The sequence below is a fragment of the Suricata suricatta genome, chromosome 14 (assembly GCF_006229205.1).
Source record: "Suricata suricatta isolate VVHF042 chromosome 14, meerkat_22Aug2017_6uvM2_HiC, whole genome shotgun sequence".
Taxonomy (NCBI): domain Eukaryota; kingdom Metazoa; phylum Chordata; class Mammalia; order Carnivora; family Herpestidae; genus Suricata; species Suricata suricatta.
In genome coordinates this window covers 23,698,921-23,722,006 of record NC_043713.1, presented here as the reverse complement: position 1 = coordinate 23,722,006, position 23,086 = coordinate 23,698,921, and the positions used below count along the sequence as shown (strand labels likewise).

Below are 23,086 nucleotides of genomic sequence, written 5' to 3'. Positions count from 1 at the left end.
CATATACATTTACCCTCTCGTCAGCAACCTCCAAACCAGGCAAAATTCTGAAGATCAGCTCCAACCCTGCTAATTCATTGAGCAGGAAAACAAAGGCCAAACAAGTTGGATGATGACTCAGAAAAGCCAGCTCCCCCCTGCTCCACATTTCCCAGGTGGCCTGATTCTCCCTATGCTGGCAACTCAGAACACTCCTGTCCCATGAAGTAGAATCCACAAAAAGCTAGATCAAGGTGAAGCTACGGTCCTCATCTGCCACCAAGCATTGGGTGGTGGTGGGCTCTTGACCCTCACGGTCTTTTTGGGGATGCCTGTCTAGATGCTGGGGTCTTTTTCTCAGCACCTGGGAGATCTGCAGCCCCAAACCCAGATCACCATTATATCGTGCTGGTCCATACCATCCAGTCTCTGCTAAGAGAGATGCACAGTCACCAACACAGTTACCTTCTAGCATGTAGAATGGACACCGAGGTTTTTCTCAGCACACTAAACAAGGAATTCCAGCTCTGAGGCCTCACATGCTCCCTTGTTCCACACAGCTGTCCCCTGTTCCTCCCCTGACCGGGGAACTAAACCAGTACAGTGAGTGCATCATCTCCGTTACCTTACACTCTTCATCCAGCAGGTCCAAGATGCCCAGCTTAGCTTCTATGAGGTCAATACAGGGCTGGTTATCGTAAAAATCAATCAAGGTCCAAGGGATCTGCTCCTTCATATATTCTTCTTGTTCTAGTTTAAATACGTGCTAGGGTAAGAAGTGAAAAGGCCAAAGTTAGTGAACTGCAGGCACACTCTCGTGTTCATCTCTCCCGAAGTCCAACCACGTGAGTTTGGAGTCCCAGCAAAGGTTTGGGCATGAATTCACAGACATGGCTGTAGAAAAGGAGAGCACAGTTAGGTGATCCCTGTTCCCATGGGAACCCTTCTCTAGAATAGTCTAGTAATCAACTGGCTTGAAATTCAGCAAATACCTCAGAAGTCCAGGGTCAGAGGTATGGGGGGCAAACCCAAGGGAAGGATCATTTACCCTCTCAAGCCCACTCCCCCATTCGGACTTCCTCCTGAGCAAGAGGGACCGCCTTCCCAAAGCTGGGGCACCGCGAAGAAACTAAGAGAAGATTGAGGCAGAGCCAGAGCCGGTTGACCTGGGGTGGAAGAAAAGTGTCCCAGGCTACTGCTCCCAGGGAGAGAGGTGTCCCCACCCTGACACCCTGGGTCAGGAGCCGAACCTACCGAGTTGAACTGCTGCTGTAGCTTCTCATTCGCATAGTTGATACAGAACTGCTCAAAGCTGTTGACCTCAAATGTCTCAAAGCTGCAGAATGGAAAGAGGACAGAAAGACATTCCTCTTACTGGAAGGGATCACTGGGACTTCTGACAAGGCTGCCTCATCTCTCCCCGCCCCCTCCCCAGCCAATCCAGTCCCACCCTTAACTCCAGCACTGAAGTCCCGAGAGCCTAGGAGGGAGGCACTCCACCCAGAGGGATGCCGTTTTCCAATTCACCCAAAGGTGGGGGCAGTGGCTGGCAGTCGTAGAGACATAGCACCCACCATGGAATACATGTGCCACACACCCAACAGGGCCATGTCAGTGTCCAGACTTCTCCTCCTCCTTGTGCCCACCTCCACTGCCAAGGTGTAAGACATGGAGAAATAGTAATTTTTTTAAGTTTTTTTTTTTTTTTTTGAGAGAGAGAGAGAGAGAGAGAGAGAGAGAGAGCGAGCAAGCACATGAGTGAGTACATAAGCACAGAGGAGCAGCAGAGAGAATCCCAAGCCGGCTCCGGGTTGTCAGCACAAAGCCAGACGTGGGGCTCGAACTGATGAACTGTGAGATCATGAATGGAGCTGAAATTGAGAGTCAGACACTCAACCCACTGAGGTGCCCCAAAAAGTCATTTTGCGACCAAAGGAATCAACTGTTTGGAGACAACACCATTAAGAAGCAGCCTTTGGTCATGCCCACATAGGGGAAATAATTGTAAGTTAATAAAACAAGATCAGAGATGCTGAGTCCAGGCGGGTGCTGCACTCCAGACCACGCAGGATGGGGACAGTGTCTGCCAGCTGTCAGGCTGCACTGGGGCCTTCTCGGTCCACGTGATGGTCCTGTACGTGGAGTTCTGTCACTTACAGCCTCGTTTCCTCCCTCACCCCCCACTGCATCCCAAGACAGGTCGCTGACACCAGCAACCCCCGCAAGGAAACTTAATAAAACCTAGAAGGAAGATTAAAACCACCCTGGAAAATGGCTAGATAATAGCAATCGGGTGTTCTTGGAAGGCCTGTACTGAGCCCTACAGATAAAAGATTTCAATAACTTGTCACTTTTTAAAGGTTTATGTTGGTAAGTGCTCCACCGGGAACATTCTCATTAATTTAAGATGGCCTGAAATTAGCTCCTAATTTCCCTATTTCTAAGATGTTATCTAGTAACAATTCCTCTGCCATCTAGTGTAATTACTGTAATGTCTGCCGAAGGGCCAGAGATGAAAGAGAGGTGTAGGTAGATTGGGAAATGTTTAAGATAACTGACCTCCGAAAGTCACAGTCAGGGAGACAGGGCAGCTTCTCTGCAATAGAATTATCTCAGTAGTAATTCTTCCCATCAACAGAGATGATTTTTAAAAATAAACACAATGAATCAATTTATAGCTCACAATATTAAACTGTCACAAAGAAATTTATATACTAGAGTGAATTGGATTTCTCCTGTAAAATCAATGCTGAGAACATTTAGACTAGAATACTTGGGTGGGAGGGAGGTCAAAACATAGATGACGACTTGACACGGAGACCCAAGATCTGTATTTGGGATGGTGCAACCACTACCCCCTACTTCACTTTCCTCCGATCCCCAAATTGTGAAAGAGGCTAGAATATCCTTCTCATTCTGCTCCAAGTTCAGGGTGTGGGAAGGGCCACAAACGTCTCTCAAAAGAAGGTAGTGTCTGTCTGAAAGTGAAACTGCAATAAAAAGTCAAGCCGTCCCTCTGAGTTAATTATTAACCTCCACAAACCTCTCACTCCAGGGCAGAGGCAACGTAAAGCTTTGAAGGCTGGGAAACAGTTCTTCCCCTGAAGAACGGCTCAAATGAACTAAACTCCTGAACTCAGTCTCCTCTCTTTCACCAAGACCGCACTCTACCCTTCTAGTGAAGGCCAAATGGTACGATAGGAGTTACAGGTTGGATAGGAAGGCTTCCCGGGAATAGTTATTAAAAGTCAGACAAGTCCCATCAAGGCCTCTTTCCCACCTGAAGCCCATGAAACCTCCCAAAGGCACCCTGCAGTCTGTTAGCGAGGCCAACTCTTCTCATCTCTTTACTAAACAATCTTGGGATGCTGGCTGCACCTGACAATGGCAGGACTTGAACTCTGCCCATGTGTTTCACTGTAACTAGATGCCCCCATGCAGGACTTGACCTTCAGGGGAAGCACAGTCGTAGGCCCTGTTTACATCCCAAGGCCAAGAACAGTTACTCTTTTGGAGGACTTATGTCTCTTTAGTCGGCAGTGTGCTCCAATTCCCTGCCTCCGTCTCTGTGCCAGGAACCCCCGTGAGGGACAGAGAAACGCCCACCAAATGGAAATCCTCTCCCAGGCCATCAGTCAACTGCAAGGGCTGGAAGCAGAGGCAAGGCATGGTCGCTACCCAAAAGAGCTATCTGGAAAACCACAGGAACCTAGTGTATGAAGCCTCCCAACGAAGGGAGATTTCCTGTGCTATAGGACTTTAATGGAGGCTGAGCTCACAGGGGGGATGGCATGGACAGAGAAAACGGTCACTTTATCGGAGCCCTAAGAGTACATATGGGTGTCTGGCTCCCGGAAAACCCCAAAGAGCTAGGTCAGAGAGATTCTGCCAGGCTGAGACCGACCCTAGAGCAACCAGTTATAAGGCTCTCCTGGGAGCCTCAGATTCCAGAGCAAACCCAAAAGCTTCTGGGATCCACTGGATCTGAGGATACTGGGGCCAGCCATGCATGCTCACCCTGAAGAGGACATGGCCAGGGATCTCTGGGTTGCCCAAGTCTGGTCCGCTGTTCACAGGCTGGAAGGAAAATCCCTGACTTTCCCCCCTCCATTCTCTGTGAAACCTTTTCATACAGGTCTGAGAAGAGCTGAGTTGTCTTCTCTGAATAACTACATTGGAATTATAAAATTAACTCTATTTTGAAGGGATCAAGAAAACAAAATAATTCCCATTAAAATGAAGGCAAACACCAGGAAGAAATTTACTTAAAATATATCATTAAAGGCAACCTACGAATAGGAATCTGTGCAAAGCAAATTTCTGATAAGGAGTGAATAGGCAGACTATACCAAGAACTCTTACAACTCAACAATGACAAGCAAATAACTCAAAAAATGCACAAAGGATTTGAACATTTTTCCAAAGAAGATACATGAGTGGCCAAGAAGCCTATGAAAAATGATCATCACCAATCACCATAGAAATGTAAATCAAAACCACAATGAGAGATTACCTCCTACCTATTAGGATAGCTCTGAGCAAAAACACAAAATAAGACGTGTTGTCAAGGATGTGGAGAAACTGGAACCCATGTGCTCTACTGATAGGGGTGTAAAATGGTGCAGCCACTACGGAAAACCAGCCGGAGGTTCCTAAAAAAAATTAAAAGGTGAATTATCATGTGATCCAGCCATCCTACTTCTGGGTATATGTCCAGAAGAATGAAAAGAAGAGGTATTTGCACACCCTTGTTTGCTGCAGCATTGCTCATAATAGCCCAGAGGTAAATGAAACCCAAATGTCCATCCCCAGAAGCTGGGGTTAACAGAATGGGTAAACAAAACGAAACATTACTCAGCTTCGAAAAAGGAAATTCTATGGCAGACTGCAGCCTGGATGAGCCCCGAGGGCATTTCACTAAGTAACTGAAGCCAATCACAAACGTTCTAGGATTCCACTTACAGAAGGATCTAAAAGCAGTCCCGTTCCGGGAAACCAGGGGCGGGCGCAGGCAGCGGTTGCCAGGGGCCGTCAGGAGAGACATGGGAGCTGTTAATGGGGATGGAGTTTCAGTTTTCCAACAGGAAGGAGCTCCGAGTTCTGTTGCTCAGCATTGTGAATATACTTAATGAACACCGCTGAACCATATACTTAGAAATGGTTAGGATGTTAAGTTTTATGTTCTTTTCTAGCTGTAATTTTAAAGAAATTCTTTTTAAAAAGTATCATTAAAAAGGACTAACTAGAGTTGAATCCTAAGTTAAAGATAGGAAATGCCATAAGAAACACAGAAAGTAATGTAAGGGCTGAGAAGGATAGAAAATCCCAGCAAACCTTGTTTCCTTCTTCCTGGGGCCTCCCCACTTCTGTCCTTCCCCCACCCGCATCCTCTCCCCTCCCGCTCCTCAGCATCAAGCTTTCATCAATGCACCCTGCTTTGCTCCCAGAGTCTCCTAGGCCAACTGTCCTCTCATCAAAATGAGCTGGCCACAGCCAAGGCCCCTTCCACCTTGGCATTTTGAAGGCTCAAGTCCAAGACAAATAACTGCCTTTTCCCCCAAATTGAAGCCATCCATTTCTTTTTGCCTCGAGGAGGGGAGAGGAATGAAGGATTACAGTTATAATTATTCAAGCCCGTAGAGGCAAACGCAGGTTAATGTAACATGAAAAGGAAACCCCCGACCAAAAGCTGCCTGGCGCTGTCCTATTAACTTCCATCCCCTGCCCGGGAAGAGATGCCCGCGGGCAGCGTCACGGATCCTTAGTTAAGGACAAGAGCTGGTCTCAGGGTGGCTCGACTGCCTGCTCTGCACTTTCTGGAACGGCGGTGGGGGAGGAGGTCGGAGGGAGGCCATTCCTCTGCCGGGACGGGACGCTGCATGTCGGGCAACGTTCAGGACAGCCTGAGGGACTGACCTGACGACCGAGGGAGCCTCTGAGGCCCATGCCATTTATGTTGGGGTTCAGGGCCTTTTCTACAGTCTGAACTACCAGTTGGGACACCAAGCTGAGAGGAGACACCCCAGTGATTCTGGCTAAGCGCGCTGTTTTCTTACACACAAGGAAAGGGGTGTTCACTCTGGCTGCTGCTTCTATGGTAACATTTTAAACATTTACAGAAAATTCTGGAGTGGCTTACCCACACTACAGAACTCTTTTCAGGTGTTTCCAGAATGAACCTGACTGGTGAGTCAATGGCCTTAAATAGGGGCTACAAGTCCACCTGGGGACCGTTATCGGCTAATTACTAATTAGTGTCTAACAGCTGCGGAGGAGGAGGCACTCCCACTCTCATCAGCTAGCTTTGTGCATTTGTAACCTGACTGAGGAGGAGATAATTTGATTCCTTTCTTCTTCTGAGTAGGGTTTCCTGTATTCAGAAGTGCATCCCCACCATCCTTCCCATTTTTTCTAGCTTCCACATGCCACCCTTCTTGCCCACAGAGGACAAGAAATAAGACAATCAAAGACTTCAGTCACCCCAAGGGCATCTTCTACGCACACCAAGTCTCCTGAGAAACAAGACCCCCGTGTTCGGTAGTCAGGGATTTGTGTAGAAAACTCAAAAAATAATAAAAGTGTTGGAATTTTCTGAGGCCATGGAGGATGAAATGCTCCTCAGAATCACTCCCCATAGTTACATTATAAATAAACCCTAAAGACAGGAAGGGTTTGGAATGGGAGGGGGATGTGGTTGGAGAAGACAACAGGAGTGGAAGTCCAGTGTGACACCTTCTTCCAGATAACAGAGATGGCCACACTGAAAAAAAAAACCCAGTGGCTTTCTGGAAGGTGTCTGAAGTTCCGAATGAGACAGGACACCAGGACTGCAAGAGGGAGAAGACCGTCAGCAGCTCAACGCAAGGTCAGCCCCGACTTCTACCAAACATTGTTATTTTGTTTCCTGGATGAAGAAATGTCATCACTGACCTGACGGATCAAAACAGGACCTCCAAGGTCCAAGTGACCTGCTTTCCTGTGGTGGTTTTTGGTTTTGACCTCCTAGAAGTTCATTACATACCCGTTGGCCAGAATAGAGCCTAGGCCAGTGCAAACTTCCACAGTAATTTCTCGGCAGACAATGACTGCTGAGGAGCACACTTATGTACACTTGGCAAACATCTCTAAGTGCATTCTTGGCAACAAATGACCTAGATAGGCAGCCAGCTTGTTAACTTTGAACCTACCCCATAGGTTCTCAGCTGCCATCTTGAACTCTACCTAAATAGGGCACAAACGCAGTATCGCATTGAGCGTATGAAGGAACATGGCATTTTGTCTCTGCAAGAGGAGAGTAAATTGCTTTGCAAATAGGAACATTTCATGGCACAGTCTGAAAAAGGAAAATAGCTCCGGAGAAAGAACAAGGATTTAAAAAAGAGAAAAGGAAGCAGATTAGCATGTCTGAAGGAAGCACAGACGGTAGGGGACTTTGCTCTCTCGTTGGAAAGCCATCAGATGTTCCCAGAGGAACCCATGGTCACCCCGAGAGGAGGTGATGGGGTTCTCAGGATTCCCACCACACCACGGTCCAATCTACCTCTCCAACCACAGACAAGCCTCCTCTGAAAATGATTTCTCCCCTCTGGGCAGTGACCAGGAACTTAGAACAGACTCAATTATAAAAAATAAATGGCAAATATAACCACAAAATGGCAGCTTGAATGAGCCCAGCCAGCACCTCTAGACCCAGCAGCACGATACCCCAATGATGAGCAATGCCTTTCACCAGGATCCCAGGGAAGGGATGACCATCTATGTATGCCAGCCCTGCTAAGGCAGTAGGTAGCCAAAACAGAGCTGAGTGTCAGGAGCATCAAAGTTGGGGGTGAAAGGCAGAAACAGAGAGGGAGACAGAGAATCCCAAACAGGTTCCAATGCTATCAGCGTAGAGCTTGTCATGGGGTTTGAACTCATGAACTGTACAATGGTGATCTGAGCTGAAACCAAGAGTCCAACACTTAACTGACTGAGCCACCCAGACACCCTTCAAGTCACAGTTTTCTTACTTGCTATTCACAACAGTGAGTCTACCTGTTCATCTTCTCAGATCAAAAACTCAGTAAAATTAGGTTCATGCCCAGGTTTATTAAGGGAATCAGGTCAAACGCTGCAGCCTGAGTTTCTCTGGGTCTTACTTCAGAAGGGAACACTAAAGGTCACTTTTTCTGGGGGAGACACGATTACCTGAAAACGCTCACGACAGAGAGAATAGCGGAGTTACTGACAGCTAGAAGCTATGTTCCCAGGGTATAGACTGTTCTGCGCTCTCCACAGAGCAACTAGAGCGGCTGGAGGGCACAGCAGGGGCTCGGCTGGCCAGGAGGAGGGGTGGCCTGCACGTGGCTGTTTGGCTAAAACCCCGAAGCGCCCTGGTGCAGATGCATACTCCTCCTCCCCACCCCTGGGTGCTGCTCTACTGTTTGCTCATCAGCTAGAAGGTTTCCCGTCCACACTGGGCTTTTCCCTGCTGCTGGTGCTCATGTTCCCAAAGGTGCCTGCCCCACCCCCATATTTTACTCTCTCCCTTTAAAAGACCCAGTTCAGACCTCACCTTTCACATTAAGCTTTCCCTGATGCTGCTAAGTGTGCCCACGCCAGCCTTGAAAGTCACCCAGCACCAAGTGCTCAACCCTCCCCACCCCCACCTCCCCCGCACTCTGCTACAATTTCTTCTGTTGCCTCTTGTGTTAGCAGCTCAGGCATGTGACTTAACTCGTCAGCGGGAGGCCTTTGTGATGCCAAAAAAAAAAAAATCAAGTTTCCTTCTCCATTTCCTCCATACCAGCAACATGGTTGGATTGGAAGCCCAACAATGAGCAAGATCAGCAGAGACGTAAGTAGGACAGCTTGTCTCCGCATAGGAAGTGGCCACTTCCAAGAGATTCTCCTTTACAACAGCCTCACCATAAGGCAAGTCCCAGCTCATCAGCCCACTCAGCAGTTGTTTCCACTAGAGCACTCCTGTTCTTACAACTCTGCGCCTCCATGGGTCTGAATTTCTATTTTGAGACAGAAGCTATGACTTCTGAGATATAAAGACCCAGGAGGATTCAATCTATTATTAACTTAAAGAGGGCAAGGCATTCATCATAGAAGATGGCCACGGAAGGTTGTAAACCAGTACATATAATTTCAAACAACTCTAGAAGGATCTGGAAGGAACCTCAAAGAGACTGTGGCTCCACGCTTCATTTTAAGCTATGGAAACAAAAGACCAGAGAAAGAGGCTGTGATCTGTAGAGAACCATCCAGCGAGCTGGCGACAGCCGTGAGTTACACCCATCTCCTAAGGCCTAGTCAAGGAGACTGTCCACTGGGCCATATGGCCTTTCCCTGGAAAATACACAGTTATAAACAACAGTTCTTGCCATTAGGCTAGAAGTCTGAAGGGAAGAGAAGCCTGAAGAATGACCACTCGTGAGTCTTACAGAGCTGGACAAAACCATGGCAGTACGAGAACCATCTAGACTGGAGCTCAAATGGTAGATTTGAATAAAACAGCTGTGAGTCAGAGCCTGGAATTAAGTTCATAGTAGCCTCCAGCCCAGTGCTGGGTGAGACACTTCCCTCTCGGGGCCAGTTTCCCAGTGTGAAGAAGGGGGCCTACAGGGTTTCTCAATGGGAAAGCTACGGGGCTTCCGACAGGCCCATTCCTCCTTAGAACCTTCCTCCATATTGCAGAACACCTGGCATCCCTGACCTGAGGCCACTAGGTGCCAGTAGAGACCCCAGTCACTGTGACAACCACACACACACACACACACACACACACACACACACACACACACACACACAAAAGCTAGCCTACATTTCACACTCCCCCAGGTTGAGAATCCCAGGAGTTTGGGGAACGCTCCAGGCCCCCCCCCCACCCCCGCCAACTCTGAGATGCTGGCAGGAAGCCACTCACAGCCGTCAGGCGGTGTGTAGGAGAATGCGTGCAGGCCTACCCGTAAATGTCCAGGACGCCGATGAAGGAGTGCTGCTTGAGAGGTGTGTGCAGGGCCTTGTTGATGTGTTCCACAATCCAGCCGAACAGCTGGGCGTAGATGTGCTTGGCCAGGGCGTTGCGGGCATTGACCACCTGCTGCAGGGACATAGTCTTGACGTAGGTCTCTGAGGTGGTGACCAGCTTTCGATGGCATAGCCAGTGCTCCATCTGACTGTGCTCCACCCCTAGCAGTCGGCAGAAGCTGTTCAAGTGTTCGTCCTGGGGCTGGGAAAGACACGGGGGACGGTTTCAGGAGGGGAGTGGAGGGCCAGCCTGCCACCAGGCCCTCTCCCCTAAGACAGAATGGGCCACCCAGCACGGGGGCACCGTGTTTTTCTTAGCCACAGCACCGGCAGGCTCACACGCTCTCATACGGCTGAGTGGAGGGACAAGCGGAACTCAGAGAATGTTGCTCATACTGATCATTACATCAAGCTATCAGGGCTCTAAAAAACAAAAGCTTTCTCAACTTTCCCTAGGCCCTCCCCTCCATGGCCTAGTGACAGGCAGGAGAGAATCCCAGAGCAAAGGGAGCAGAATGAGAATTGATAATTTAGGGATAGATAATCCAGTAAGGACCCCGAAGGCAGCAGTAATTATATACTTTCCATCCGCAGAGTCCCACACATAGTGCTGAACCCACAGCCCAGAAAGAAGTCCTCGTGTGCAAGCACTACCCTTGACCAGCACCTGGTCTAACAGCTCTTAGCTTCAGTGATACCAAGCAACATATACTCGGTGTTATACTTTTTTACTATTTATTTTTGAGAGAGAGAAAGACAGGGAGAAGCAGAGAGTGCGAAGATACAGAATCCAAAGCAGGCTCCAGGCTCTGAGCTGTCAACATAGATCCTGACTCAGGGATCAAACCCACCAACTGTAAGATCATAACCTGAGCTGAAGACAGAAGCCCAATGGACTGAGTCACCCAGGGGCCCCACTTGGTGTTATACTCTTAAAGCACTTGATGCCTGGGGAGAAAAGGCCAATCAAGGTGGAAAGCTAGGACAAGTGGTAAGAATACACAACTTTGACCTGAGCAGAGCAGCCACTTTGAATACTGTGAATTGGTAACACCACCCTTTTAGAGCTGGAGGGGAAACTAGGAATTGGTGCAGATGAAGTCCCTTCCCTACACAGCGAAGCAGTATAGACCCAGGGCACCTTTTACCCAGTGAACCCAGCTGCCTCTGACCTTGACCCTCAATTACCCAAAGTTCCAATCATGGCACCTGGCCTTCACGTCCCTGATAAACACATCACCAACCGGTTTGGTCTTATTTCACCCACCTGTGTAAGTCAGATACTCCTTTTCACATACAGCACCTCACCAAAAAAATCTGTTCTTTCCTCCCTCATCTAAATCCTCTCCCTGGGAAAGCTGATAAGCCATCCAGCAGGCTTGTGGTTGGGCTATTAACTCAGGCAGAAAGGGAATCCTTTAGAACATGATGTGCCACCTTCTGTAATGGCCTTACATTGCTTGTGAGACTCATTTTCTGATGAGGCTGCCTTGGAGGATTTAAACGAGAGCTTAAGTGTTCCATGAAAATTAACACAGATCACTGTACCATTTCCCTCTTAACACCATTTCCCCAGACCTTTTTTTTTTTTTTTGTCCTACAGATATTTAAAATCCATCTAGCCAAAACAAACATAATTACAAAATAGAATGTCAGAGCAGGAGAGAACCTCCAAAAGTAAAGCCACCTTTCCCCCCCCAAAAACATGGTCTGTTGAGCAATAGTTACAAAGTACATTAATTGGCTTTATCTAACGAGAGAGCCAGAGGGACGGTACCCGCGGAGACACAGCCTAACTCCTTTGTTAATGAACCCTGAAAGCACCAAGAGGCCCATTTTATGCAGCATCTACTGAGCTTAATTGACCACAGAACCCTTATTTTCTTAAGAATCTTCCTAGGGCTAAGCTTCGGAGGACAATTCCTTGGGCACCAGCATTCTAACCGAATCCCCCTTATTTTTCCGGTAGAGAAAAATGAGGCGAATGGTGGCACCCCTGACTGCGCCCAGGCCTCCTGATCCAGCCTGGGAAGAGATTCAGCTTGGGCAGGGTGGCCATGTGGGGGCCTGTCTCTTTACTCAGCAGGTGGGGCTGCTGTGGCTGCTTCTCCAGGCCAACCCCGTTTCTCTCTGGCCGCCTTCTCCCCCAGCCAGAAAGCCGAATGTAGTAGTGTTAAATGCCTGGTGATCACTTGGCGAGCAACAGGTCCAGAGGCGTCCAGAGTCCAACCTCTTAATCTGACCTCCTTCCAAGAAATCCTTAATTGCGAGGCACAGCGCTGCAGCTGGATTCCCTGACACAGGATGGCCTGCCGGTAGCAGACACTACCGCCCAAGGCCTGCTCATCCGCTCCCCAGCCTCCCTGGCACCTCCCGAGTGAGCGCAGTGGAGAAGAACCACCAGTTCTGGAATGAACAGATCACCGCCTCAGGACAGGTTCCCATCTGCCACAGTGGGCTGTGGCCTGCCCCTCTATTACCCCTCCTGAGTGCTGATTAAAGGCGCTGAGACTGATTTAACATCATGCAATTACATTTAAGCTTAATTAAATGATGCTAAATCCATCAAAAATAGCCAGCATCATAGGTAGATTAGGTTTCGTGGGCCCATATTGCCAAATTCGAGAAACAAATTGCCTCTGGTGTCCAAGTAATTGCATGCTGTTGCCTCTCCAAGGTAACTCTGGCAGTCATGGAACACATTTTCATTCTTTAATTAAAAATAACTGAGCAGAAGGCATACTGTGGACGGACAACCTTCCCAGTAGGGGCCCCACCCCACGTACCCGAGTAATAAACCAAAATCCATTTGAGAGTGCCTTGCACCAGGGGAGCACTTCCCGAGCACTCACCGTGTGCCCAGCACTGCGCTAGGCACCTGGGGAGGACAGCCTCAGCTCCAGGGGGGTTGGAAGAAGTCAGGCTGGCAGTGGTACCAGAGAAACAACACTGGCCGGGGCCCAGCCCTTGTCATTAACTGTCATGATCTCCTCTCTGGGCCTTAGTTTTCCCAACCCTGTGAAGGGACAGGGTTACTCAGAAGGGCCATGCCGGCTCTAACAACACGGCTAACAGTCAAAAACTCAATCACGTGAGCCCTGGGTTAAGGGAGGTCATACCACTGGCGATCCACAGATGAGGAAGCAGATTTTGAAGGGTTAATTATCAGTCAGTGGCAGACACAGGATTCAGCCCTGGCAGTCCTGACTCAGAGCCCTCCCTCACAAGGAGTTCTCTACATAGCCTCTAATGGGAGGACAATGAAAGGCCAAGTTCCTGTGCTCAAAAACCTGACTTCCTGTTACCCTAAGAGACCGACTTCTACCTGTCAGGCTTCACTCCCACCTCACTCTCCATAACTGGGTCCTCCGTCCACTCTTCAAGTGTGAGCCTCAGTATCCCCCACCTCCCTGCAGTGTTTACAGAAACACTCAGTCGGTGCCAACATGTGTCAAGGTTGGGAAAAAGCACATTAGACATGGCCCTCGAGTTTAGTGGGGGAAACCAGCACTGATCAAAAATCCATTCATCAGGCACCTACCAAGTGTTGGGCACCATCTTGGGTGCTAGAGATATAAAAATTAACAAACAGTAGCTGCTTTTGTAGACTGTGGACTCTCACGAGGGAGAGAGACATGTGGCAAACCAGCCCACGGAAAATGCAAAACTGCAACCATGCTAGGCGCCATATGGATCAGGTACAGATACTCTAAGAGTCCATGATCGGGGCGGGGTGTTGGGAATGTGTCCCCTTCCTGTACCTCACCAACCCAAACGAGGAGTTTCTCAAAGCAACATCCCCAATCTCAGTTGTCCTTGACACCAGGACACATGTGGCTGCCCTACGGAACAAAGGGGCATTTACTGGGGTACGTATGTGAGTTAGGCACTGACACTTTAGAAAAAATTTTTTTAATGTTTACTCATTTTTGAGGGACAGAGAGCATAAACAGGGCAGGGGGAGAGACAGAGGGAGACACAGCATTCGAAACAGGCTCCGGGGTCTGAGCTGTCAGTACAGAGCCCAATGTAGGGCTCAAATCCACGAACCGTGAGATCATGACCTGAGCCAAAGTTCGTCGCTTACCCAACTGAGTCACCCAGGTGCCCTGGCACAGACCCTTTATGCCTTCCTTACAAGGAAAAAGCCATGGGGGCAATACTGCACTGGCCCAAAGGCCTCAGACCAGGGGAGTGCTTGGCCTGCACTGGGGGCCCATTCTCCACAATGCCAAGGGGCTCTCACAGCACCATCACGGCCAACCTCACTGCCCACCTACCCAACATACGCACCCCAATGTCATCCATGGTCACTGACACTGCTCAGCTCCAACATTCCCTCCTTTCAAACTGGGCCCAGGTGCATGAGCCTCAAAGCTCTCAGGAGGCGGCAGATTCCATGCAGAGGATGGTGGCAACCTCGATGGGCCAGGGAGACCTCCCACCCCCAAGACTGTTTCTCTTTCAGGGAAAATGTATGGGGCAATGGGGGAGGGGATGCCAGATGCCAACTATAGTTCAGGTCTTCCTATCCCTAAAGGCAGGGCTGGTTTCCACTTCCGCTATGCCCTAACTCCAGGTCAACAGCAGAAAGTTAATATTTGCTCAACTGGAAAAGCATCAGCTGTGAGTGGCATGGACACATACCCACATTTGTATTCTATAGTACTGTCTTCTATCTTTTCCCAAGATCTAGGTTTCTAAACTCGTGTTCAACCAAGTCCTTGGGAACAAGAATCCTACTTTATACCTCCCCAAGACTTAGCCACTAAGGGGCATAAGAAAGGTCTATAATCAATAACTGAAGATTCACTTATTAAGGGAAGAATACTGGTTTGGCCCTAGATGGACCCAAATACAGAGAGCACACCCCAGCTGCTGTCTCTAGGACGGACCTGGTACCCACTCCAACATCTACCCACTTAGGCATTTTCTTATCTAGCACATATCTGGTGTTATGTTGGGCACCAGGAAAAGAACAGTCACCATGAGCATCATTTTTGAATTCACAGTTTATAATACTTTCACATAGATGTCTCAATATTCTGCATCATACTGTCAAAATCTAGCAAAGTGTGGTCATCTTTTGTCTACCCAATTAGATTGTAAGCTCCTTGGAGACAGTCCCCAAACATGATGGCCAATAGGCCTTCCTCTCCTTGCTGCATGGACCTCAGTGGGGAGTTCAGAAAGCACTCATGGATTGGTAACACTTTGTAGGAGTCCATGGACCTCAGTGTATTTGGAAAAGCAATCCATTAAAAAAAAAAAAAAAGAATCTATTTAATAGCTACCAAATTCCCTCCCCTCAGTGATAGAAATTTGATGGCAGCTGATGTGAAGAGGATGTGTTCTTTTAAAAAATTATCAGCAAGAACAGAAACCATTACTGTTAAGAATAAATAACCTAGGAGTGTCCTCTGAGTGTAAAGACACATTTCAGTTGTAGAAGACTGTAAGGGCAGAGTCAGTGGTGTAGGTTTTATCTTGGGTGCCGGTGTGCAACTTACTGATACACTACAGCAATCGCCATCACGCTCAGCCTGGATCTCCACATTTCCAAGGTGCAGGATGGAAGCAATTATCTTAAAAATGCTTATCTGATGGGACTCTCTCACTCCTGAAAGAAAAAAAAAAAAAGAATGAATGACACTCAACATTGATGGTAGGATAGAAAGGACATTTTACCCTTTTTTTAAGGACTTAAAAAAAAAAAAAAGGTTTGATTTTCCTCTCTGGGCCAATGACTCCTAAAATGATCCAGGCTCCTCACCAGGTAATTACCACTCAGCGTAACAGCTCAGAGGGCAAAGGGGCTCCGTGGACTCAAAGGGAAATAGCCTCACTCTGATTGTCTCGATCAAACCAGATGGGTTATGCTACCGTTTTAACTTCTCCAAGAGTGAAGGAAAGACAGCAATCACGCAGACTCATTTTAGACTCCATTTCGACCAATACTTTATGGGTGTTTTCATGAGTTTCATAACAATGGCCATTTATCTGCAGTCATTGCTCTCCAAACATAATATCCAACAAACATCTGTGCCCCACATCCCAAGTGCCAACTTGGGGAGGAAGAGGAGAAACTTCTAGGAGTGCAATTGTTGGGGCTGGACAGCCAGCTGGCTCTCAGCTGGGGCCGTGACAGACACCCTCAACCTGCGGCCACTGTGGCAGCCAAGGCCTGTTACATTTATTTGAGCACCTAAGTTATCAAAGATGTGGATGATCTATTAAAATTTATCTTTAGATTTAAGGCATTATCATTTATTTTTGAATGATAAAATTGGAGTTATTAAAAAAAACATGCCACAGAACAGAACACCAGTTAACCTACCACACAGTTTAAGAAATAATACAATGGTCTCCCATGTTTCTCTCCAGCTGCAATTATTTTTAAGGCACTACTTTACTCAGGCCAAAAAAAAAAAGTGACACATATATAAATGGAAGGTAAAGATGTAACCCACTAGGCTGGAAAACCAACCACAAAGTGGAAAAGCCAAGCATAAACTGGACAAGTGGACTCTAGACTTTCCTAATGACGGATGACCATTACTGCTCAAGATTCATAGGGGCAGAGGTTTACTTTTCATTTTAATACAAAGTTGTAAAATATAAGAAATAGCCCTAATATAATGAATCCCTGTTCTTGCCTCAGCACACAGGTGCTGAGGAACACAAATAATGGAGGTGAAGTGATGACTGTTAGGCTGCCACTATTCCCAGATGTCTACAGAAATGCAGGAGCCATTCAAGTATCTAGTTTCATTTAATTCAATTAAAAAAAAAAAAAACCAGCTGGAGGCCAAAGAATTTGTCGGAACTGAGTAAGACTAAAGAAAGGAAGGAAGATAGGCTGCAGGCAGGGGTTGACACCCCAGAAAAAACAGAAGGTTTGAGGTTGCTCACTCATGTGGGGAGTAAAGTACTAGGCTTTGGATCAGAGCTCAGAGGATTCTGCTCTCAAGTAAGTCCTCTTGGAAGTACTAGTCAGGAAGTGGGCATTGTGTCCATCCCAGGAAGGACAGATCGATTTTCTCTCTCCTTCACGTATCCTTAGGACCCAATGCTTCCAAAGTCTTCACCACCCAGTCATGGTAGGAATATAAGTAGTAGATATCAGATGACTATTAAGCCCTAATAATAGTTAGGATTCCTGCACTATACTGACCAGAGGGTGGCTTCTTCATACACAATTCAAATAAGCAGTATCTCACTATGATAACTAAACAAAATCAAACAATGAAACTGAAGTAGTAAAACAGAGGTTGGCAACCTATGACACAGAGCCCACGATGTGTGCTTGTAAATAAAGTTTTATTAGAACAGCCAAGCCCATTCATCTATGTTTGATCTATGGCTACTTTCACACTACAGCAGCAAAATGGAATTAGCTGCTTCAAAAACCACATGAGTCAAAGAATCCCAAGTAATATTTATAATCTTGTCCTTTAACAAAGTTTGCCAACCCCTGAGTAAAAAAGGGGGACGTGTTTATTGAAGAGTAAAGAAGAAAGGCTTATTACAATTGATTTACAAATGACATTTGCTTTGTGAACAAAAGTCCCCAGGTTCCTTAGAGCCCTGGAGGGAACCAACTTATCCTCAAATCAGTGTGTGCCCACTGCTCATGGCAGCAACACAGAGGCAGCTGCCAGGGGCCTCCTCCTGGCAAACTGGGCAGAATGTTACCCTGCTTAGCATTAAACGTATCAATTTATTCTCTCAGTTTCAAATTTGTCCCACTTTGTGATACTAGAGCTGGATAGACCCTGTCAACCTTTCCTCTTTGCCCACTGGCGGAATGTCAAGCTTGGTCAAAGAGTCACTGTAGTGACTCAATGATGCGAGAGCATCAAGGGGACAAGCCTGTTCTTGGTTCTGGTCACTATCGTTATTCTTCATCTCAGCAACACAGCAACTGGCTCAACCCGATGAGCCACTGCGATGCCCGCAGGCCACGTTCTCCCATCAGCAGCTGCTTCTGAGACCTTCTGGCTCACCACACCCTGGGGCACCTGCAGGCTCCTCTCGGCAATGGCCACGCCCTCGGGCAGGTGTCTTCATCTGATCTTGGTGTAACCACAGGCTCCTGGAAGTGGCTGACCTCTCAGCCAGGCAATAGTTCTTTTATTAGCCGTTCTTCCTCGCCCTAAAGGAAGCAGCTATTCTTTAGCACCTGCTATTTATACACCCCTAAAATCCTCTTACATCCCTTTTAATAATCATCAACTGTTGGAATAACCAGTGTGGTTTTTATGTCCTGATCATTTCACGGGTTACAAAAAACAAACTGTGTCTACCTGCCGGTTACCCAGATGAGTGAACAGCGCTGAGATTTCAGCACCAAAAGTCCTGGTTCTACTAATATCGAGATTAGGGTACTCCCTGGCTGGCCATGTTTTATTTGGACATTGGGTAAGACTTGCCAGATTCCCATCAAAGAAACTAAGAAATGCTGCTCTGGGGTAGTCACAGGACTCACTAGCCAAATGACTACCTCTGTCAGAAGGGCCTGGGGAAAAACACAAGGGCCATCCTGAGCCACTTCATGAATTTCAGGCTGATTGCCAAGCTTTGCTTTTTTCTGGTTGCAGGTCCCAGGAATTGACTCATTCAATTTCCCAGTTAACAAAGGGAAACTGAAATTACCTTCTACTTGACCACTTAGGGATCCTCTTCCCCCAAAATGGCCCTTTATGCCCAGAATGACAGAGAACGCTTGGATTCCACTGTTACACTCTACACAGAAACAGTGGTAACAGAAGTGGCCTTTTATTAGGAGAGCCCTCCCAGACCTTTATACAGTCTGTTTGCAACTCGGATCCCACGGCTGTGGTACGTGGGTGATTTGGTCTGAAAGGCTCTTTCTGCCAGAACGCAGGCCCTGGAACCCAGACCACAGCATGAGAGGACATGGCTCTTTTCCAGTTTCCTCCGCTGGCTTTGATGGCCTGAGGAAGCAAAAAGGGCTCTCTTGCAGTGCCTGAGAGAGCAACTCGCAAACCCTTATTTTTAAGACAGATCAACAAAGCTGTAAGTCTTAAACTTCGGAACCTGAGGGTTGGGATGGAATAAGGGGAACGACATTCAGGAAGGGCTTCCCCATCAGTTTTTGAAGGTTGGCCAAGTGGGACGCCGTCATGCTTCTCTAGTATCTGTGAAATCAATCCTCCAGGCCTTCTCCCGCTCAGGAGCTGCTTACCGAGGAGTGTGAAGGCTTGCCGCGTCTTCTCGAAGTCCTCAGCATCGTTTACACCCTCGATACACGTGTCTCCTCCCTGTGAGGTATAGAAGAAGTCCTCCGCACACGCTGTGGGAAGAGAGGAGAAAAGGCATCCCTGGGTTACCATGATCACGACCCAAGAGGATTTCTACTCATCCCAGATGAAATTTTATTCCCAGCCGGACGTGGAAGCCTTTAAGAGGCTATCTTTATTGACAATGGCAAATAAAAAAACTGGATAAGGAAGCACAGAACGTTATGCTATGCTGCCCAGATGCATTGTTGTATTTGTATAAAACCAGCATGTGAAAAACAGGTGAACATAAACAAGTCATAGACAGTTCAATTTATAGGATTCACCATAGATTTGCTTTTCAAAAGGATCTGATACACAATGAGATGTTCACTCTCCCTAAATCACAGACTTCCATGACCATTAATCTCAGTCTGAGAGCCTCACTTAACAAATGAGGGGCACCAATGTGCCCACGGTGACATGGGTTTTTGTTCCTTTGTTTTACCAAGTTGGGCACTCCTGAGTTCTTCAGACAAGTGAACGAAAGCGAGTTGAGACCCTTGTTTTGTGATTTGCTCTCACCTCCAGTTCAATTCCTCCTCAGGCTTCTGATAACAGCCTCAGGGAGAAGGTGGAGTCAAGGGGCTGCCTTAGGATTCAGAGTCAATCTCAGCAGGGAGCACAAACGCAACAAGCCCTGGGTAAAATCTGCACAGCAGCGTGGGAAGTCGGCATTTAGGCTAACATGGGCCCCTCATAAGAATTACTCCAGAGCATCACATTTTCCACAAAATACAGTCCCTCTGTGGAATGCAACCCTACCGACTGTTTTGAATTTCTAAGTATACGATGTTTGATTTTGACAAGACGACAAAGCGGGACACTGGCTGCGTTCCTCATCTCCTATAAAGACCAGTCAAGTGACTTCGCCTTGATCTGAGTGCATATGGTTTGAGTGTGCATCAGTTAAACAGTCTTAGAGGCCATTTCATTGTGCTGCCTGGTCCTCCCTCAACACCTTGATCTGCCAGTTTGATCCCATAAGAATTTCTCAAGTCTCTTTCCTTGCTCCATTCTGACCATCATTGCCTGGGTCTGAACTTCTGCAACTGCTGTCTGGGGACTGTTGCCAAAGACTTACCCAGTCTACTTCTCCTGTCCCTTCAAATCCACTTTCAATCTGCTGGGACTCTGATCCCACTGCAGCCCTATGTAAAGCCCTGTAGTGACCCCTCCTACCCCCCAATGCCCCCAAGACAGAGGTCAAACACCAAGGCCTTTTGTGAAGCAACCACAGGCTCCTCCTGCCCCTCCAGACTCAGGGCTGCTTCTGTATCTCTGGTCTCATATCCGCCGGTTTCCTTGCTGTCATTCCTCAACTCTACCCCAGGTCCAGGTCCAGGTCCACAGCAGCCCCGCCTACCTATCCAGAAAGGTCTCTTCCATTCCCTACCTTGCACCCCCTGCTCCAAGCTACACTCATCCAATAAGTGCACGCTGCCAGGCCCAGTGAGGAAGTGGCAGAACTCAGACCCAAGCCCTGTCCCAGTCTGAGCCAGGACCTGCACTGTCTACAGAAATGGGGAGCCAAGTCATAGCTTATGGCTAAAGGTTTCGTGGAGGAGTAGCCCAAACACACTCTGATGACTAGAGGCACTTGAGCGAGGAAAGGAAGGACTTGAGCCCCGGGCTCACCAGCAGCCACAGCAAAAGTGAACTGTTAGGAAGGAAGTCACAGGAGGTCTCTGTGGAAGGTGGCATATTCACCTCTCATATCTAATTGCCCTGCAGGCTCTGGCACAGGACACAACAGTTTCCAAGGCTTACGAAAAGCATCCGCCCATTTTTCCTTTTCATTCACCTTTCAAAGTACCTCCCTTTGATGACTTTGGCAGGGCCCACATGAAGGTGACTGTACATATCTATTCCTACTTTTCAGATAGGCAAACTGAGGGACATAGGCTTTGAAGGGATTACTGGGACTCCCCCAGACTTTGGCCAGGCCTGGGGGCCCATTACTTGGTCACCCTATCATGGAGATGGTGGTTTATGACATGGTTTTGCCATAAACACAACCTAACTTGTTGTCAAAAGTTATCAGCTGACACACCAGAAAAATAGGCACCTGATACTGCAAAGGAGGGCATCAGGCATCACTGCTGAAGGAGACATTTTTAGCATCTACTAAGACCATTTATTGTCAACAACCAGGGCCCTACGGCCTGACACTCTGGGTCAGACCGACCACCCACCTTCCCTGCTGCCAATTCCCACACTCAGGCCCAGCAGGGGACTTCCTCTGGCTCAGGCTCATCACTGTGGGGGATTGGGGGGGTCCCCCTGGATCAGTCACAGGTCACTTCACTAAATGATTTGAGTGCAATCAAGATTATCAGCAACTTTTAGGCCTGCAATCACCTGTGTCCCCATCACACTCCAGACTCTGGTAAGAGAGACACCAACAGGAGAAGGTCCCCTGCCACCTGCTTACCGCCCTGGACCCTGGCTCTCCAGCCTCTGAAGTCATCACTGACCGTCTCATCCGAGCAACGTCTCTTGTCCTCCAGTCTGGCTCTCTTTTTATGCAGTATTTCCAAGGAAAGATATACCACAAATCCCCCTAGTAATGGGCTCAACAGGCAGACGCTGGATCAGACAGTGCATGGACCACGGAGGAAGTGTGAGCCCAGTGATTAGAGCCGTGCGCCATCAGGGGCCACGGCCGAGGGCTAGTACCTCACCTGGGAGGCTATGCTCCAACTGTGCAAGGCAAGAGAGGCTCTTTATAAAACTATCAATACATAGATAAGTGAAAAAGAACTTATTCCTCATTACCTGAAGGCTGTATTTAAGGAAATATAAGCCCATTATACCTCCTTTTACCATCATTTATTCACACTGCAGCCACTCATTGGAGTATATTTCTTTAAATCTCATCCTGAGGTCATTTTAATGCAAGAGGCCACCAACAATAGGGTAGGGCAGAGGGAAATATGGGTGACTGGCTGCAAATCTGCTACTCAATGCTCAAATGCACGAACCCCTTGCTGGGCCTGGGGTCTTGCAGAGACTTCTGTAAAGTTGAGTAGCATGTTTTAGGTGAAGAAAAGGGGGAAGGAGGCGAGGCAGTCTAAATATCCTCTAGGAACCGCTGGCCAGTCCCTCATTCACTTGTTTCCAGCCACTCAGCCAGGGTTATCAGCGGAGCTGAAGGTCCAGCTTCAGAGCTCACAGCCAATGCACCCCCGAGGCTGAACACGGCCGCACCCCCAGCACAAGAGCTCATCAACGCCCCTTAGCTTTCTTCTAAGATGTTCTTGGAGGGCACATGCAGGTAAAAACAGCACAAGAAATTGATTGAATCGGGTAGTTTTCAACTGCTCTAGTCGGAGGCCCAAAGAGGGGGCTAAGGCAAAGGCTAAGGAAAAGCTCCTTTAAAAATTTTTTTCTTTAGGGGCGCCTGGGTGGCTCAGTCAGTTAAGCCTCCGGCTTCGGCTCAGGTCAGATCTCACGTTTGTGGGTTCGAGCCCCGCATCAGGCTCTGTGCTGACAGCTAGCTCAGAGCCTGGAGCCTGCTTCCGGTTCTGTGTCTCCTTCTCTCTCTGCCCCTCCCTCTCTCATGCTTTGTCTATCTCTGTATCAAAAATAAATAAAAAAATTAAAAAAAAAATTTTTTTTTCTTTAATTCAATGCACTTAAGTGCAAAACCAATTAGGCTTTTTTCCTATTTCCTGAAAGTTACATTTGGGACACAATGGTCCAAATACAAAGGACCTTGCCAAAACTTGTTCATATATATATATATATATATATATATATATATATATGTGTGTGTGTGTGTGTGT

The 23,086-nt window shown here is 47.8% G+C and overlaps 1 protein-coding gene across 1 annotated transcript in view; it reads right to left on the bottom strand.

Annotated features, from left to right (window-relative positions):
- MYO5B (myosin VB) overlaps nucleotides 1-23,086 on the bottom strand; it is a 192,975-nt gene that overhangs the window by 105,159 nt on the left and 64,730 nt on the right. The window contains exons 8-12 of the mRNA XM_029921554.1: nucleotides 19,205-19,312; nucleotides 15,507-15,616; nucleotides 9,933-10,198; nucleotides 1,234-1,315; nucleotides 605-745 (exon numbers count right to left, since the gene is read on the bottom strand). Of these exons, the coding sequence (XP_029777414.1) occupies nucleotides 605-745; nucleotides 1,234-1,315; nucleotides 9,933-10,198; nucleotides 15,507-15,616; nucleotides 19,205-19,312 (707 nt within the window). The remainder of the gene's footprint in view (nucleotides 1-604; nucleotides 746-1,233; nucleotides 1,316-9,932; nucleotides 10,199-15,506; nucleotides 15,617-19,204; nucleotides 19,313-23,086) is intronic.